The sequence below is a fragment of the Triturus cristatus genome, chromosome 4_1, assembly GCF_964204655.1.
Source record: "Triturus cristatus chromosome 4_1, aTriCri1.1, whole genome shotgun sequence".
NCBI classification, from domain to species: domain Eukaryota; kingdom Metazoa; phylum Chordata; class Amphibia; order Caudata; family Salamandridae; genus Triturus; species Triturus cristatus.
Window position 1 is genome coordinate 83,835,553 of NC_140585.1, and position 17,654 is coordinate 83,853,206.

The following is a 17,654-nucleotide window of genomic DNA, read 5'->3' on the forward strand; positions in this document are numbered from 1 at the left end:
TGCCCTTCCACGGGTCTGAAGGGTCACACACAGGTATGTGATTTCAGACTAAACTCTAGCTTTTAGGGCCTTCAACTTTCCCCAGTACACATTCACGGAAAGGTAGACAAATCTGTCACTCCATGGCAGTGTGCTCTTCCTGACAAAAAGTTGACATCTTCTAAAATAAACACCCATGACCTAATAGGGAAGTACGCTGCACTGGAGTCCTAAATACCCAACCATCAGCTTCATACACATCTCAGCATCATCACACCGACGGCTCCAGTAGAACAATACTACTGGTAATGCTCTTAGGTCCTCAACCCACCTGTCTGCCACACCTATGCCAAAGCAGCGACCGTCACTACATGCCAACCACATGCACTACCCGTCAGTGAAGCATGACTCGCCTTCCAGCCGAGTCATGTGAGGGTCTCAAGGCGCTGGGGCCTTGAGGCCTTGAGACCACATTCAAGCATGACTTACTCACCATATTAACCATCATACCCACCTCCTGGAATCGCTCAGATCTGGAGCCAACTTTGACATCAACTGAAACCCTGCATTTGTCTCTACACCAAATAACTGACCAACAGCCAACACTAGCTGCACAAACAGCTTCCCAGAACTAGCGATTCTTAAATCTGATGGACAGAAGTCTTTACTACAGTCAAATCCGCTTATTGGAGGCACATCACTTTTCAGTGCCATCAAACATCACTACAACCCCATGTTAAACCTTCACATGCCACTCAAGTCAAGGCCCTACACAACGAAGGACCAGCATGAATCAACAAACCCTGACCTCCACCAACCAACCAGACACCTTCGATCAGCTTCCCTCCCCCTTGCAGATCTGTTGAACCACCAGTAGTGGAGAAAGCTCCTTCTCGCACCTGGCAGCCAATGCATGGAACAAACTCTCTCTGCATCTCAGGACCGCACCGTCGCGCCAGCAATTCAGAAGAGAACTAAAGACCTGGATGTTTGAATGATCAAACCTCCACGCAGCAGCAAACAGCTGCAGCGCCTCGAGACCCTCGCAGATGATTTGCCACACTCTATAAATGTATGATTAATTGATTGACCACTCAAAAGACAAAAGCAATGGCACTACCTAGGTACTCATAGAAGAGGTTGGCAGAGTCAGTCGATGCACTGACAGCACCTTGAAAACCATCAGCAAACCACACATTCTACCATGAAACACACCAAAACAGTACACCTCTACGATGCCTATCTTCAGTCATCCTGAAATTCCTCATCAGGAAGGCAATGACACCCCTTCTCAAAATGGTAGCTATATCTCTGGTACAAAAGGGTGTGGACGCTGAATATCGACTATCAGTGCTTAGTTTGTAAAGAAATAAGCCAGGGCTCTCACACATTGCCCCTGCTATGCTGGCAATGTTAATAAAAACACAACTACTTACCACCTCACCCCTTCAAGTGTGATAGTTCGTCTACTTCAGGCCTCCAAAGGTATAAGAATGGCTTGGGCAGCAGGTACTAGTCATTTTCAATGTTTTTTTAATTAATAATTAACTGTTGTTGTGGTATCTCTAAATTAGCCAGACAGCGCCACCTTGTGGCAAATTGTCACAGGTGCCGGTGTTAACAATTAGGTGCTGGTGCCGAGCACAGGAGGCCACAGGCTCAAATTAAGCATTGTTGACTATAGATAATCACAGGACACTAATATCATAGACAGACTACAGAGGGTCAAATCATCATAAGGTAAGTATGTATAGATTTTCTATACCTAACTCCCTATCTATGTACATTGACACCACATATACCTTCAAGGTAAATAGATGTGGAGTTGAGAATAAAAAATCCATGTACACTTATCTTTCTATAGTTTGTCCCTCTGTATTTTGCCCTTGATATTAGTGTGATGCGATATTCTTGTGCTCCATATTCCAAAGTGCAGTCTGCAAAAGGCGTCTTCACAGACACTTAAAATAGAACAGATCCTCCCATTGATAACGAGGTGCAAATGTGACCCAAACAACACAGCCCACCACTGTCACTATTGCAGAATTTAGTGGTGCTTTATTTACCAACCTTGGAAGGATGGAAGACAGAGCCTGTCTGGCTTGCATTCGATCCCATGATCTTCAGATCACTGCCTATCGTAGGGAGTTTGCTCACTGAACCCACGCTTCCAAGCACGCGTGCATGCACTCTTTGCTTTGCTCACTCATCTGTGAGTTCTTGTGGGAATGTGGTGTGAAAATCCCCACAGTCTGTAAGGGACAGAATGTCCAGATCCCTATATGACACCCTTCACTTTGTGCAGGTGTGCAGCCAGTTAGGGTGATTGTACAGAGAAGCCGGCACCATGTGGAACCTGGAGAACTTCCCTGTCTCTTCCCAGGGACAGGTGAAGGATATGGGCTCGTCCATGTGTGATGCCAAAACCATAAGGTTCAAACTGACCATGCAATCATGCCAGTCTGCCAGGACAGGTGTCCTGCACACAGTGCAGCTGGAGACTAGGCCTGGGACCTTCTGTTTCTCTCTCCGGGCATAGAGCTTAGATATCCCCGGGTTTCATGAGCTCTATAAATTCATTTTTCATTTCATTTCATTTCTCCTCTGCCTTTGGACAGCACCTGGAGAGCCAGTCGTCAGCGCCCGGGGCCAATAGACAGAATCGCTAAGGGCTATCATCCAGGGGTGGCTGTGCCATGGCCGGCAGCTGGAGACCGAGGATTCTTTTTCATCATCAGACTTTGACCCAGAGCAACAGAGAGAAATGTGGAAAAGAGAGTAACAAAGCTGCAGAGAAAGACAGGAAAACAGTGACAAAGGGAGAACAAGGTTGAGATAAAGGGACAGGAAGTGCCGGGGGGTGGAAGAAAGAGTCTTGAGGTGGACTCAGGACCCGGCAGGCTTGGTTTTGTCAACCTTGACATACAGCGGCTCAAGCGGTGGTTCCCTATCAGTGGCGCCATAAATGCCATCAATGCTACATCACTGCAGTCAAACGTATGGTGAAACATCCAAGCATCACACAGAAAACACGTGCAGCAAAGGTGCCCCGCCCATTCAGCCGGAGAGTGGTAAGGGTGCAGTGAGCAGGCAGCGGTGCATTTCAATCAATCAATCAGGATTTATAAAGCGCGGCTAATCACCCAATAGGGTATCCAGGCACTTTGGAGCACTGGTGAGGTCGCACACGGTCATTTACAGACAGCACATTTTCCATTGGAATGGCCAATACATTTGCATCGACATGCAGTTTTACTGATAAAACGATATAGCTCAGAAATGAAAATATATGGAAACCGGTTCCAGAGAATATTTATCATTTGGCACATCACCAATTTTAATTTGTTTTGATGCAATTAAAATCTTTGTGCCCATCACACCACAGAATTACAATAAAATGTGCTTCATTTCTACTTTCCTAATTGCTGATATATTTTGAAATACGTTTATTATTTATTTATATTTATTAAAAGTTGTGTATTAGAAAACAACTGACATCCTACAGCCTTTCCTTTCACAAACTTTACGCCAGCAAGATTGTCACCTAGGCAACTTTTACAAGCTACTCTCATTTTGCAGTTTAAAGAAATAAAACTAAACAGCGGTTTCGAATAAGCAGCAAGGTGTCAGAACACAAAGCCTGACATTTGATTGTTGTCTTTGAAAGCACAGCAAATGTGACAAGATAAACACAAAAGTTAAAGACATCTTTATTGCTCATTCGCCTCTGCACTCCAGCATGGTTATTTCTGGGGGTGCTTCAGCACCCCCTACGCCCCGGCATCAAGCGCCTATTGTTCCTTTGCAAAACTTGGTCCCTCTGCAGTAATTGTGTTTGCAAGTGAACGTCCCTCACACATGAGCGGTGACTGGCAGTTCAGTCTGCTTATGATGCAAAAAGGTACAGAGTTCCTCTGGCAAAGAAAAAGGGGTGGGGAAGGAAAAGAGTGTATTCTCATATGTCAAAGAAAATGGGGCCTGGTCAACAGTTGCACTATCCCATCCAGGGTGGTGTCCCTCTATGCGCACAGCGTTGTGGGGTAACAAAGTTACCAATTTTCGTTCTGGTTAAACCAAAGTTCATTTATTCATGATTAGAAATTAGAAATTCATTGTTCCGTGTAACAAATTATCACATGTTGTGTCAACAAAGGTGCTGGTGGATATCCTCTATGCATTTCGGGTAAAACCCTTCATCAGGAGGAATCCTGTAAACAAAAACAGGAGATAATGTTGCATGTCCCCTCATAGGATTTAACTTCCACTTACAAATTAAAGCATTAACATAGTTAAATAAGTGAAAACATGTACCATCCAAGATATCAAGCTTCAAAAAGTGCACGAAAGCATATCAAGAAACGCTGTTAAGGAGAACTACAAAGGCGTATTAGAAATTGCATTCAAGCTATCCGGTGTCTTTTTTGAAAATTTCCGGCGTGTGAATCGTGCTGTAAAATAGATACGGTGATAGCGGCGTGTTAAATAGATACGTGAATGTTATATAAAGTATGCGTGCCGAGATCAAGTGAGATAGTCCAACACGTGTACAAAGTAAAGCATGCAGTGTTAGCAACATAAGCCATAAGATAGAACCACGCACCAAAGTCGATTAAGATCGTGACAGTTACCTCAGTTCACCCGTTCGAATGAGCATATCCAAACTGCTCTGATCCGAAAAACCGTTAGTAAACGTGTAGCCATGTTAAGTATGCGGATAGTGAACAAAGAAAGAAGACTCTAATAGTGGCGGCCATCTTAGAATAGAAAACATGTAAATTGTCAGAACATGACAAAAAGCAATAAACAATGACTCGACAAGAAAACCGAGTTAGTACAATGTAACCAAGGCAAAATACATAAAAGTTGAAATAATAAGTTGTGGTCACCAATGTAAGATAAAAGCTAAAAAACGGTGTTGGAAAAAATTAAATAAAGTTGTAAAGAATCAAATCAAAAAGAAAAAGAAACATGGATGGAAAATACATGTAAGCAGAAAGGTTGAAGATGGGTAAAGAAACAGTGGAGAAAAAACAATAACATTTTAAACATGAAAGATGTATATGAGCTTTTGGGCATTCTTGTGGGCAACAATTCAAAGTCAAATAAAGCAACTCAGTTCGAGACGATCATTCAGTCCAAGGGGTACCATGGAGTTCATTTTGTAAATCCAAAAGGTCTCTCTTTGAATCAGAAATTTTCTGTTGTCACAACCTTCCCTTAGCGGAACTGTTTCACACACTAGGAAACGTAATTGACTGACGTTGTGTTTGTGTTCATTAAAATGTACTGCTACTGTCGAATTGAGATTGTTGTTGCGGATGTTGCTTTTGTGTTCGTTTAATCGGGTTTTCATTTTCCTTTCGGTTTTGCCAATATAAGGCAAGCCGCATGGGCACTTCAACATGTAAACAACATTTTTGGAATCACAAGTTGCAAAAACGAAAAGTTTTATGTTGTGACCTTTAGTTGGATGTTGTATGTTCGTGCCTGTAATGATGTTATTACAATTCCCACAATTGTGGCAAGGTATAGTACCCTTGTATTCAGAAAATGGCTGTAAGGAGCTTGTTGATTTTAATACCTCCATGAAATTTCTACTCCTTTCGTAGGCAAACAGTGGTTGCTGCGAAAAGATCTGATTGAAGTCAGATTCCATTTGTAGTAAAGGCCAATGTCTAAGAATGGATTTCCTGATGTTAAAACTTTCTGTTGAGAATTTTGTAACCATAACCATTCTCGTAGCTGTATCTGAGGCTGTTGGTTGTTTTTCCAACAACATTCCCCTTTGTTTATTGGACGATTTGTCAATGGCTGTTGTCAATATTTGTGATGGATAACCTCGCTTTACAAAGCGTCGTTCCATTTCCAAGGTTTGTTGGGTTAGTTGTTGGGGTTCAGAGATGATTCTCTTTATCCTGAGAAATTGGGAAAATGGTAGATGTCGTTTTAGAGAAGGTTGATGAAAACTCGAGTAGTGTAACAGATTGTTTCTGTCTGTGTCTTTCCTGAAGAGTGTAGTTTGAATGTGATGATCCACGATGTAAATGTGAACATCTAGGAAATTTATGTCTGTTTCACTGATGGTAGAAGTGAACTTGAGTCTATCGTTGATGGTGTTAAGATTCGTAATCGCTTCAGTCAGTATGGTTTTTGAACCTCTCCAAATTAAGAAAATGTCATCAATGTAGCGAACAAACAGTAACAGATGATTCTCCCATGGTGTGGTGTGCAAAATGTGATCCAACTCAAACTTGTGCATGAACAGGTTAGCGTAGCAAGGAGCTGCACTAATTTCCCATGGATGTTCCAGTCAGTTGAAGAAAAAATTGGTTGTTGTGAGAGAAATAGCTGTGATAAAGTGTAAAGTGTAGAAGCTCCATTAAAAAAACCTGTAAATCATGAGAAATTTGTGATTGTAGAAGAAAATGTTCCATGGCTTCTAACCCCATGTTATGGGGAATTGAGGTGTAGAGGGAAGTAACATCTATCGTGCAAAGGTACATATCCGTGTCCCACGGGATGTTGAACTTGAGAAGAATGTTCAGAAAGTCTGTTGTGTCTTTAACATAGGTAGACATAGACTGCACGAGAGGTTGAAGATGTCTGTCCAGGTACTTGCCAACTGGTTCGTGAAGTGAGCCTCTAGTTGAAACGATGGGCCGCATAGGGGGATCCAGTAGATTTTTGTGGATCTTTGGTAACATCCGTAGGGATGGACTTCTAGGAAATTTAGAGATTAGAAATTTCTTTTCTGTCTCACCAATGGTGCCCGATAGGACTGCTTTATCCACAAGATTCTGTAAAACTTGTAAGATGGTAGTTGTAGGATTGTAATCAAGTTTTGAGTAGGTGTTAGAGTCTAACACATGTTCATCCAGTTTTCGAGTGTAGTGTATGGTATCCATGGCAACCAGTGCCCCTCCTTTGTCAGCATCAAGGAAGATTATGTTGGGATTGTCAGCTAGTTGCTTGAGCAGAGATTTATCCTTCGATGTAAAGTTTGCATGTTTGGGTTTGCGATGTTTAAAAACAGACTGAAGATCTTGCTTCACCAAAGTCTCAAAGGTATCAAGAATTTTGTGGCTCACCGGGGCTACATAGGTACTCTTGGATGTAAGACCTTTCAGTGTATTTTCTGTTTTAGTTAAAGGCTCAGTGAGAACATTATCGAAACTTTGGTTTAACCAGAACGAAAATTGGTAACTTTGTTACCCCACAACGCTGTGCGCATAGAGGGACACCACCCTGGATGGGATAGTGCAACTCTTGTTATTTCTTCGACCTTGGTTTAGGGGTCGCTCCTCTAGCAGCACGCCACTACTTGTTAAAATTCAACATACTCAGAGATTAAACGGGAGTGCGCGATATTTCAACACTTGCCTGGTCAACAGTGACACAGGTCAAGAACAGAGGGGGGAAATCCCTTGTTGGAACTAGGGCTCTCACACACCCAGCAAGCTAGGTGTCATGCTTCATCATTTGAGCCTGCCCCTCGTCAGGTCGGCGCTGCAATTCCTGACGGGCTCCCAATATTGGGGCTCTTTGGCGGGGATCTTTTGTTCCTGCCGAAGGGTGCAGTGGGGGTAAGGGGCCCTAGGATGTGTAGATGTGGGTGAATATATAAAATAGGTACTGTTAGTCCACACGTAAATTTTAATAAAGTGGTAAACAGCCTAACTAAAAACAATAGGAATTGAGGTGGGTATAGGCACTAGTAATTTATGTGACTAGTTATGCATGCCCTACTCTCAAAAAGATTGACATGTTTCGTGCCATGGTAGCCAATGGTCAGGGCACTTCCTCAGGATCAAAAATAAGAACTATCTACAATATTAGGTACGTGAACAATCTACATACCCAACAGGTTCAGTGAGGTAACCTACAAAAAAGGAAAAAAGAAAAATGAAAAGGTGACAATAAACAACACATCGTGGTGCACTCACATGATGAAACAGAGTCCTATCATTAGAAGGCAGAAGGTATCCGTAAGGATAATGAGGAGAAACAAAGGAAGGATAATGTGAGGGTGCGCAAATGTAGCAGTCACCCAAGGTGAGAGTAAACAGTCTCACAGTAGAAGGATAAGAATAATGCAGTAAAAGGAAACACTCACCTATACTGCTATCAAGTGATTCTTGCAGCAGTGACCGGCGGTTATAAAAGGACTCCAATGTGTGTCCTAAAGACAGGTGCCGGAGGGGTGAGAAAATAGTGAAAATAAGGTTAAAAAGGCGCGGTGCCGTTTGCGGCAATAAAAGGAATGTGTATGGCTAAACCGCGAGCCCCTCGAGGGTTGGAGAGATCAGGGAGAGTCAGGGTGGACCATCACCTATTGTTCACTACCCAGGGCGGTGTGGTGTGCAGCCATTGTAACCCGGCTACCCAGGGGAGGACGGAACGGAAGCCGAGCGCATGGGAGAGAGTGTAGTGGCAAGCCCATGCTCTCCTCCTGATGTGAAGGACCCGCGCCGTCCCCCCATCTGGCAGCGGGCCCAATCATGGACGGTAAAGCCCATGCAGTTACAAAAATGGAATAGGTACCAAGCCGCTCCGCAACAGAATTCTCACCTCAGTCAGGATCTGGATAGGAATGAGGGATGCGTGTGGTACTCACCCGCGTCGTAGGACGCGTGTAATCCTGAACCTACCCCTACCGCCGGACCTGGGATGGTTAGAGGTAGGACGGTGTATACGCCTGATATGCTGCCTCTTGGTGACGTGTGGAGAACCATGTGACCAAATGCGCGTATCACAATGCGCGGAGGTCAAGCTCCGTCCAGGGTCGCCATGTTGGAACGGGGCGGAAGCCCCATTAGCTGCATATAGATGAGTGTAATCAGGTGTGTGTAACAAAAACGCATGGTGGTGCTGCTCCGGCTGTGGCGGCCATGTTGGAATGGGGAGAAAGTTAAAAAAGACTTTATTAATGAATACAGGCAACCCAGATCGGGGGACCCGTAACGGCATGGACCGCCAAAAGGCAGATTATGAAAAAAATATATATATATCTGACCAGGGGGACTGAGTTAGGTCCACAAAATAAAGTTAAGTATAGACACAAATTGTAGGTCTATGAGGCATATAACATACCCGAACGGGTATTGTAGAAATTAACTTTAAACATTAAACTCACCCCCTTGTCCCTATTTTGTTGATACATTTGCACGGGTTTTTCACCCGTGGGACTCTTATGTTACCAGCTGATTATAATATATAATCTTGACTGGCCCACCTTGTCTTCTCCACTTTATTTCTCACCCACGATGGATTTCCACCAGGGTTTGAGTTTTAGTGATGATGCAGTTATGGACATTTTAGATAGGACACCAGCCCTACTAGGGGCTGATGGTAACGCAGCGACAGGCTCGCAGTCGGATGACTGGACCGCCCTAGTCCACCTTAAAAAGGAGTGGCTCAAGATAACATTACATGGGGCACTCATGACAGAATACCTGCGGGCTAACATAGCACCCTCAGGCCTTATTGTCAATAATTTCCCTAGATTATTTCTGGATGATGCCACTTTCAAGAAAGAATGGTCCCAAGTGGCATGGAAATGTACTAGGGACTGGCTAGTCTTAATAATCAATACCGCAAGAAGATTGGCTGATGCCATCCTCGTGAGGATTCAAATCGCTGAAGGGTCTTTGAAAACAGCCATCCAGACCACGGCGTATAAAACCAAACTTGCAGAGATTAACGCTGAGATCGCTGAGAATAAAGACTATTTAATGAAACAAAAAATAACCAAACTACAGAAGGATATACAAAAGTTTGATAAGGAAAAAGTATATCCATATCTCAAAGCTGACTACACCTCAGAGAAAACAGGCTACTCCTCTGATGACACCTCAGAGAGGAGAGACTCTAGTGATAGCAACTCCAGCACTAATAGTTGGGGCAGCAACAATTCTAGGAGGAATCAGCGTACCAATAAGTTTTACAATGGTCCATCATTTCATGGCTCCCCTATTTTCCAAGGTCCGCCACCACCACCACCCTTCTGGCAGTTTCCCCAATATCAACAATGCCCTCCTCAGTTCTTTAATGGCAATAACCAACCTTTTTTAGGCAGAGGTTGGGGCAGAAGAAGAGGGCGCAACAGAAGAGGTGCACAAAAACAGGTCCACTGGCAAGATTCACCGACCAACGGCATGGACACCAGGAGCAGAACGAAGGACAAGAGGAACTAGTAGTGAATCTTTCACACCGGATCCTCACAGCCCCTGAGAAATCACTACTACAAAAGGGTCTGGGTTTTGTCCCCACCCCGAGGGTGGACCGTTTTAGAGATCACTGTGAGGTCCACAAACTGTTTCGTAAGATACGATTAAAATCCTTTTTTCAGGACCAACCACTCATGGAAGAGGGCGACTCAGGATTGAGAAACCCCTCAACATTTACCCCACACAATAGTATGGTCCCAGTGGAGGTCCTTACATTTGAAAAAGCAGTTATCAAAGAGCTTAACCTACCTTACAGGGAGGCACCCTTTCACAACCTTACTAAACAAGAAACCCTCATACTTAAGAACCTGTCAGAAGATACTTCAATCACCATTAAACAGGCAGATAAGGGTGGAGCTATTGTGATCCAGTCTACCACTGATTATGAGAAAGAGTGCAGACGCCAACTGTCAAATGGGAGATATTACACTCCTATAACGTCCGACCCCACCCCGCGCCTCAAAACTATCATTACCACTCTGGTACATGAGGCTGAATCCAACAATTGGATTACCCACAAAGAAGCAGAGTTCCTGATGGCTCGAGAACCCAGGACCCCGTTCTTCTATACCCTACCTAAAATTCACAAGGGGATTACCCCGGTACCGGGACGACCGATTGTATCTGGCATTGGCTTGCTTCTCGAGCCTCTGTCTAAGTTCTGTGATCATTTTTTTCAACCCTTGGTACGAGACATCCCCTCGTTTATAAAAGATACTACTGATGTCCTTAAGATCATTGACCATTTCACAGATACAGGCAATGTTGACTTTCTGGTCACCCTGGATGAAGAGGCCCTCTACACTAATATTCCTCAGAGGGCCACCCTGGCTGTCATTGAATCAGCCTTACGAGCACTCAACTGGTCGTCACCTACGCCCATAACATTCATTGTTGATTGTGCTACCCTGGTTTTGACTGAGAATTTTTTTGAATTTAATAAACAACTCTATCATCAAAGCCAGGGTACATCGATGGGGAGCACCTTTGCTCCTAGTGTAGCGTGTCTCTATATGGCAGCTTTTGAAAAAGATGTGATCTTCAACATCTCGAATCCTTTCCATGATAACATCACACTTTGGAAACGATTTATTGATGACATATTGATCTTTTGGCATGGTACACGTACTGACTGTGTAGATTTCATTAAATGGATCAATGAGCAGAATGAATTTCTCAGGTTTTCCCACACAATATCAGAACGTTCAATACCATTCCTGGACTTGAACATCACACTACTTGATGGTACTCTCAGCACAACACTATATAAGAAACCCACTGATCGCAACAGTCTACTGCGCTATGATAGCCATCATCCCAAAACTTTGAGGGATAATTTATCGTTTGGCCAGTTTCTACGCATTAGACGTAATTGCACAAATTTGGCTGATTACAACACAGAGGCTAGAGTTTTATCATCTAATCTGAAGGCCAGGGGCTATCCAGAAAGACATGTTCATAACTCTATCAAAAGAGCTAGGAACAACCCACGAGAGGTACTCCTGGAGACACGAATAAAACCCAAAACTGACATACTTACCTGTGTCACTTCTTTCACACCGGATTCTAGTAGAATTAAGAAGATCATTTTGAGACACTGGAACATTCTAGAGACGGGCAATCTGAACATACCGAAACCGAGGTTTGCATATAAAAGGACACAAAACATCAAGGACCTACTGGTCCACAAAAGACCTAAACCTAACGTGACCAACGCACAACGCACTATATGGGACCTACCCATGGTAACAGGTCACTTTCCCTGTGGCTCTTGTGTGGCCTGCAATTTCACCACGACTATGAAGGCCATCACCTTCAAGAATGATTTCCATTGGGTCTTGACCAGACACACTAACTGCAACACAAAAAACTGTATCTACATGATTACATGTCCATGTGACCTACAATATGTAGGGATGACAACGCGCACGATCAAGACCAGAATAACGGAACATAGAAGCAACATACGCTGCCAGAGAGTGACGACTAGACTCTACACACATTTCAAGGAAGCGCAACATCACGCTGATTCAATGAGCTGGGTAGTCTTAGAGGCTCACCCGCAGATTTCCAAACATGCATTATTCAGGCTTGAACAGAGATGGGTCCTTAGATTATCGTCACACCAGACGGGCTTGAACGACGACATCCCATGGGGTGCACTCACTGGATGAGATTCTCCTGCCCTTAGCTGCATTTCCCAACCGCCAACCTTGTCGGAACCCTCATTAGGACGGGTTGTGGGATATAATACAGTCTCCCACACACACTCTGTGGACCTTGTCCATTGTGATATATTCCAGACACCCTTTGGAGGACCTCCCCATCAGGCCCCCTCCCTCCCCCCTCTTTTCCCCCCTCTCCCCCCTCCCTTTTTTTCTACAATACCCGTTCGGGTATGTTATATGCCTCGTAGACCTACAATTTGTGTCTATACTTAACTTTATTTTGTGGACCTAACTCAGTCCACCTTGTCAGATATATATATATTTTTTTCATAATCTGCCTTTTGGCGGTCCATGCCGTTACGGGTCCCCCGATCTGGGTTGCCTGTATTCATTAATAAAGTCTTTTTTAACTTTCTCCCCGTTCCAACATGGCCGCCACGGCCGGAGCAGCACCACCATGCGTTTTTGTTACACACACCTGATTACACGTCATCTATATGCAGCTAATGGGGCTTCCGCCCCGTTCCCACATGGCGACCCTGGAGGGAGCTTGACCTCCGCGCATTGTGATACGCGCATTTGGTCACATGGTTCTCCACACGTCATCAAGAGGCAGCATATCAGGCGTATACACCGTCCTACCTCTAACCATCCCAGGTCCGGCGGTAGGGGTAGGTTCAGGATTACACGCGTCCTACGACGCGGGTGAGTACCACACGCAGCCCTCATTCCTATCCAGATCCTGACTGAGGTGAGAATTCTGTTGCGGAGCGGCTTGGTGCCTATTGCATTTTTGTAACTGCATGGGCGTTACCGTCCATGATTGGGCCCGCTGCCAGTTGGGGGGACGGCGCGGGTCCTTCACATCAGGAGGAGAGCATGGGCTTGCCACTACACTCTCTCCCATGCGCTCGGCTTCCGTTCCGTCCTCCCCTGGGTAGCCGGGTTACCATGGCTGCACACCACACAGCCCTGGGTAGTGAACAACTAGGTGATAGTCCACCCTGACTCTCCCTGATCTCTCCAACCCTCGAGGGGCTCGCGGTTTAGCCATACACATTCCTTTTATTGCCGCAAACGGCACCGCGCCCTTTTAACCTTATTTTCACTATTTTCTCACCCCTCCGGCACCTGTCTTTAGGACACACATTGGTGTACTTTTATAACCGCCGGTTACTTCTGCAAGAATCACTTGATAGCAGTATAGGTGAGTGTTTCCTTTTACTGCATTATTCTTATCCTTCTACTGTGAGAAACTGTTTACTCTCACCTTGGGTGACTGCTACATTTGCGCACCCTCACATTATCCTTCCTTTGTTTCTCCTCATTATCCTTACAGATACCTTCTGCCTTCTAATGATAGGACTCTGTTTCATCATGTGAGTGCACCACGATGTGTTGTTTATTGTCACCTTTTCGTTTTTCTTTTTTCCTTTTTTGTAGGTTACCTCACTGAACCTGTTGGGTATGTAGATTGTTCACGTACCTAATATTGTAGATAGTTCTTATTTTTGATCCTGAGGAAGTGCCCTGACCATTGGCTACCATGGCACGAAACATGTCGATCTTTTTGAGAGTAGGGCATGCATAACTAGTCACATAATTTACTAGTGCCTATACCCACCTCAATTCCTATTGTTTTTAGTTAGGCTGTTTACCACTTTATAAAAATTTACGTGTGGACTAACAGTACCTATTTTATACATTCACCCACATCTACACATCCTAGGGCCCCTTACCCCCACTGCACCCTTCGGCAGGAACAAAGATCCCCGCCAAAGGGCCCCAATATTGGGAGCCCGTCAGGAATTGCAGCGCCGACCTGACGAGGGGCAGGCTCAAATGATGAAGCATGACACCTAGCTTGCTGGGTGTGTGAGAGCCCTAGTTCCAACAAGGGATTTCCCCCCTCTGTTCTTGACCTGTGTCACTGTTGACCAGGCCCCAGTTTCTTTGACATATGACAATACACTCTTTTCCTTCCGCACCCCTTTTTCTTTGCCAGAGGAACTCTGTACCTTTTTGCATCATTAGTTGACAGGGTATGTACAGTGGACCGCATTAAACTCACCCCCTTGTCCCTATTTTGTTGATACATATGATATAGTTCAGTCTGCTTCCCTTTCCTGAGACCATTAACTACTCTTCGGTCTCCCAGACACTCCCCGGGTCTCAGGGACTCGTATCCATTCAGAGTACATCTCATCTGCATGCACTCAGAGCTCTTCCTCCTCTCTCAGTGACTCGCTCCTGATGCAACGAGGAGTGGGTCTTGCTTCCATGTGTAGGCTTGTTTCTAAGTACCAAGGGATATTTTTAAGATTGAGATTGCGTCACACTCGCACCACACTACATGGTGTAACCGTAAGGCAAGCCCAAAATGCAATTTATGAAGCCACGCAAACCCACCTTGCGTGGCCCTAAGTGGCTTCATAAATCCAGCGCATTGCAAACCACTGTGTCACATTACTCTGTGCCAGGGAGGCATTCCATGGGCGTTGTGTGGGAGTTCCCATGCAAAATCCATGGATTTTGATGCATTCCCATATTTACCAAAAGGGGTTGACCAGGGAATGTGCCAAAATGCTACGCCTTCCCAGGTGAGTCGTTTTTATTTCTCCTCATGACTTCCTCTTTTTATGTGTACTGCATTCTGCAGCACACACAGAAAGAAGTATATGCCTCTGGGGATTGTATTTGTGCAGGAAGTTAATCTTTCTGCACATAAAAAAAATCCTGCTTACAGCGTACCATCGTGTGTGCGAGGCAGCCAAAACGGTGTCAGCGTGAGGACCAAGGCAGGGACCCTTTTAAATATGATGCATTTCTGCCCTTTCCTCGTCACACAGCGTAGCAAGGCGAGTTGCTGTGTTGCACTGCATGACTTTGCCATAAATATGGACCTAAGTCTTTATTGCCAGCAGGGGGCCGTAGAGGTCCCAGACTGCCCCAAGTCAAGCACACCCTATAGGATTGATGCCTGTACAGACAACCGATACTTGAAATGCACCGATGTCCTCGCCCCAGGCACATATCTGACCCTATTGGGAGAGTCTTGCATTTAAATGTCAGCGTGCTAGACTGTAGACAGACAAAAAACCAAAACGTCTAGTTAGCAGGGGCAGAAAAACATGGCAGTTGCGGGTTACCATAGTCAAACGAGTGCTTACCTTCACACTATAATGCATTAAGCAGCCTGACGCTTCATTACCTGATTAGAGTTGCCCCTATATTTTATTTCCATTGTGCTGTACACAATGTGATCTACCTACATAAATAACATACACACAGACATGTAAACACTGCACTATCTTTATCATGCCCTTGTGAAACAGTGTTTGGAAGAACCCCTGTTGTGGTGTTTAGTCGCCCAAACTACCAGAAGATCTCACTGGAGCTAAGGGCTTGCACAGGATGAGTGAGGATGGCATGCACACTGAGGCCACAGAAGAGCACAGGTTCAGCCACGAGGCCAGCTTCACACTCACTCTGATGCGTGCACACTCAGGAGGACATCTGTACACTCAGAATAATCTGTGCACATTCTCATTGCAGGAGGTTCGATGTGATCAAGATCCTGAAAGTCAAGACCGCAAAAGTGGCGATTCCGCAAATGAGGATAGGGATGGAGCTCTGCCTGTAAGGATTATTCCATTCCTACACTGGTGTAGTGTCTCTGCATGCAAGGGCTGTCTTTGCCAGCATTGTGACTCTTCTCAGATGCTGTTCTGTGACTTCCTTTATGCAGCTGTTGTTACTCAGCGCCTTCATATGTGCTATACTGCGGCTTGAAGTGTGCTTTTCTGTGACTTCCATTGCAGTGCTACTGCTGCTTGGTAACTATTGTGTGGCTTCCTGTATACAGTTACCAGTCTGTGACTTCCTGTGTGCTGTAGATTCCTGTGTGCGACCTTCTGTGACTTGCTGCAGAGTTGCTGCTCAGTGCCTTTCCTGTGTGCTATACTGTGACTTCATGTGTGCTCTTCTGTGTCTTCCAGTGCAGAGCTGCTGCTACTTGGTAACTAATGTGTGGCTTCCTGACTTAACGTGTGTTCTTCTTTGTCTTCTTCTGTGACTTCCAGTGCAGAGCTGCTGCTGCTTAGTAACTAATGTGTGGCTTCTTGTATACAGTTACCAGTCTGTGACTTCCTGTGTGCTATTAGTTCCTGTCTTCTATCGTCTGTGACTAGCTGCAGAGCTGCTGCTCAGTGCCTTGCTGTGTTCTATACTGTGACTTCACGTGTGCTCTTCTATGTCTTCCAGTGCAGAGCTGCTGCTGCTTGGTAAGTAATGTGTGGCTTTCTGGACACAGTTACCAGTCTGTGACTTCCTGTGTGCTGTGAGTTCCTGTGTACTATCTCCTGTGGCACTTGCTGCAGAGCTGCTGCTGCTCAGTGCCTTCCTGTGTTCTATACTGTGACTTCACATGTGTTCTTCTGTGTCTTCCAGTTCAGAGCTGCTGCTGCTTGGTAACTAATGTGTGGCTTTCTGTATATATTTACCAGTCTGTGACTTCCTGTGTGCTGTGAGTTCCTGTGTGTAACCTTCTTTGACTTGCTGCAGAGTTGCTGCTCAGTACCTTCCTGTGTGCTATACTGTGACTTCATGTGTGCTCTTCTATGTCTTACAGTGCAGAGCTGCTGCTGCTTGGTAACAAATAGGTGGCTTTCTGTATATAGTTACCAGTCTGTGACTTCCTGTGTGCTGAAGGTTCCCTTGTACTATCTCCTGTGAAACTTGCTGCAGAGCTGCTGCTGTTTAGTGCCTTCCTGCATTCTATACTGTGACTTCACGTGTGCACTTCTGTGTCTTCTAGTGCAGAGCTGCTGCTGCTGGCTAACTGTTGTGTGGCTTCCTGTATACAGTTACCAATCTGTGACTTCCTGTGTGCTGTGATTTCCTGTGTACTATCTCCTGTGACACTTGCTGCAGAGCTGCTGCTCAGTGACTTCCTTTGTGCTAAACTGTGACTTCATGTGTGTTCTTCTGTGACTTCCGGTGCAGAGATGCTGTTGCTTAGCCACTATTGTGTGGTTTCCTGTATACAGTTACCAGTCTGCTGTGAGTTCCTGTGTACTATATCCTGTGACACTTGCTGCAGAGCTGCTGCTCATTGACTTCCTTTGTGCTATACTGTGACTTCACGTGTGCTCTTTTGTGACTTTCGGTGCAGAGATGCTGCTGCTTGGCAACTATTGTGTGGTTTCCTATATACAGTTACCAGTCTGTGACTTCCTGTGTGCTATGAGTTCCTGTGTGCTATCGTCTGTGACTTGCTGCA

The 17,654-nt window shown here is 45.0% G+C and overlaps 1 protein-coding gene across 1 annotated transcript in view; it reads left to right on the forward strand.

Moving 5' to 3' along the window:
• Positions 1-17,654, forward strand: part of LOC146839605 (L-asparaginase-like) — a 116,533-nt gene that overhangs the window by 41,645 nt on the left and 57,234 nt on the right. Inside the window, exon 4 of the mRNA XM_085650359.1 lies at positions 15,929-16,012. Within this exon, the coding sequence (XP_085506485.1) occupies positions 15,929-16,012 (84 nt within the window). The remainder of the gene's footprint in view (positions 1-15,928; positions 16,013-17,654) is intronic.